Below are 2,500 nucleotides of genomic sequence, written 5' to 3'. Positions count from 1 at the left end.
CTATCATTTATGCCATACAGCCTGTTTTTATTTTTTATTCTTTGTTCAATTTGCAAGCAAAATTTGATATTCCTACAAGCAATGAAGGCATAACAAATCTCAACACTCAAAACTACATGTTGTAAGAAATGACAAAAAAATGCCAGGAATTTAGAAAAGAAAAAGTACATCTACATGTAGATCTTCGGCTTACCCACTCCACACACCATCCAAGTATGATGGCTGTTTTCACTTCTTCCTCTGTCAATTTGTCTGCACTCACAAGATGCCTTAATGAACCAATTACAGAGAGTCCACGATTCCTTTTTCCTGACAAGCAACACAAAAAGCAATCAATTGGCTCCAGTTTCATCACTTTAAAAAAAACTGCATTATCTTAATTTTGATCAAGGATTCACTCTACAGTTACAACACTGCTTAACAAGAGGTTGATATGATGCCACAAGAAGCAGTTGCAATAATTCTATTAATTACCGTGAGAAACAACGATTGCCGGATCAGTATTATTGCTTCATGAAATGAGCTAAATGCGGTGACCTACTTCACTGTAGCAACTACAGGTAGACAGATACCCATCAGCAAAAACCCTTAGGCTATTGTTTGACTTTAAAATTTATTCTTTCAAGCCAATTCACCCCTTAATTGAAAAAACTGCATTATTTACGAGGATTGACTCTACAATGTTTCATTTAAGAACTTGTTATGATACCAATGATGGGAAACAAGATTTATTAACAGTTATTCACAAAAGTGGAGGTGAATAACGGTGGATACTTGTGGTGAGGCAAATATCCACTAAATTTTCACCAACAATGAGGTGAATAATTAACACTTAATGACAGGTCCCAGGGAAAAAGTTAATTTTGTCTCCTGAGAATCACAATGTTTCCAGAGGCAGAGCCAATTTGTTATATAGCACAACAAAGACATTAAGAGATGCATGTGAAAACAAATGGAAAGATTGTTTCATAAATAACATGTAAGCGAATACGAACACAAAAGAGTACAAAAAAAAAATGTACAAAAAGGTAAACTAAAGTGTACTAAAATCCAAAACACTGAATTCCAACAGTGTTTAATGTTTAATGATATATAAATTTGGAAATTCACTGTAATATTACAACTGGATGAAAAAGACCCACTATGGAAGTGAACTGTCACTTTCTTGACTACTACTGACAGTAAAATAGGGGGGTTAACACTGGGGAATTTTGTACATTTGGCAAATTAAGCTTCCTTTGCTCCAGTTCCCAAAGGAATAATTTGAGTACCACCTTGGGCACAAATTGTGAATATTAGTGCTGTCTTCTTGTAGCTTACTCCCTTTTTTCCCTTGCATTGGGATAAAAGTCAATAAGGAGTTTGTTTTGTTCTTCATTTGAAATTTTGTCCAAATCTTATTCTTTGTCCGGATATTTTTCTCCACAGAAGGCTTTTAATGTGGACAAGGCAGTTTTTGTGGCTAACTGGAGTGTGTGTTTTTGGAATCCTTTTCTTCCACAAGGCTGGTAATTTCTTGTTGAGACAAATCAGCAAATCATGAAGCCACTCAAGGAGTTTAAGGAAATGCTATTACCATGCCACCTTCAATCACATTCTATTCATGTGCAATGGCGTGCACTTTTACCCTCTGATGTCACAGATTTTGCACTGTTGCCCCCTCAGAGACTTTTCACAGGAAACAGTTTTATTGTTAGATGTCAATGATGTGACCTTGTACATGTAGTAACCAATGAGAGCATGTGCTGTTGGGAAAGACTTATAGTTTTAGCATATACCGTAATTTAGTATAATAATTATTATTCTTTATTTCCAACAAAACAGCAACTAATACACATTGGAAAACAGTTCACGTAAACAAGGCATTGTACCTTTTTTATGCCTTAAAATTTGATTTCAAATGGTAAGACTGAACAGCCTACCATTAAACACAGTCTACCAAACTTTGTTGCCCTTTTTGCATTTTTCAGAACAGGTGCCTCAAGTGTTTATCAAAACAATTTGCTGGTCGGTAACTGAAGAGACACTGGAAGCCATTCTGTTTTCGGCAGGGCAAAAGTACACTCAGGTCACTCATTACAGGTCATTGTTTTGCGACTGTACTAAAGCAATCCAAAACCTTCAAATTGGCTAACTTTAGGTCTAAACAATTACTTCTACATGTAGGCCCTTAATGAGGCATAAGTTTAGCATTAGTAACGGTGAAAAGTGACCTGTACTGCTTTTAAGTACGGTACAGGTCAATTTTCAAAACGCAAGTCTTAAAAGACCCATCCTATGTTTTTTTCTGTTTGCTCAGAGGTGAATAGTACTACTTGCTATTCACCTTCGGGCAAGCCAATCAGAATGCACGAAGACAGCACCATTCACTTCTGTGGAACTGTACATATACATGTATTTAGCAGGTTACAAAAAGGCGTCCTTCTGCGCTGTGTTCTTATAAGCATTCAGATGAGTAGACTGCAATAATAAATAATAATAATAATAATAATAATAGAGC

The 2,500-nt window shown here is 35.9% G+C and overlaps 1 protein-coding gene across 1 annotated transcript in view; it reads right to left on the bottom strand.

The window, feature by feature from the left end:
- The window catches only part of LOC138022388 (farnesyl pyrophosphate synthase-like), an 18,933-nt gene that overhangs the window by 11,614 nt on the left and 4,819 nt on the right, over positions 1 to 2,500 (bottom strand). Inside the window, exon 3 of the mRNA XM_068869509.1 lies at positions 194 to 309. Coding sequence (XP_068725610.1) covers positions 194 to 309 — 116 coding nt within the window. The remainder of the gene's footprint in view (positions 1 to 193; positions 310 to 2,500) is intronic.

Source organism: Montipora capricornis, chromosome 10 (genome assembly GCF_036669925.1).
Source record: "Montipora capricornis isolate CH-2021 chromosome 10, ASM3666992v2, whole genome shotgun sequence".
NCBI lineage: Eukaryota > Metazoa > Cnidaria > Anthozoa > Scleractinia > Acroporidae > Montipora > Montipora capricornis.
Note: the sequence above shows the minus strand (reverse complement) of the source record. Positions and strands in the feature narration are given on the sequence as shown.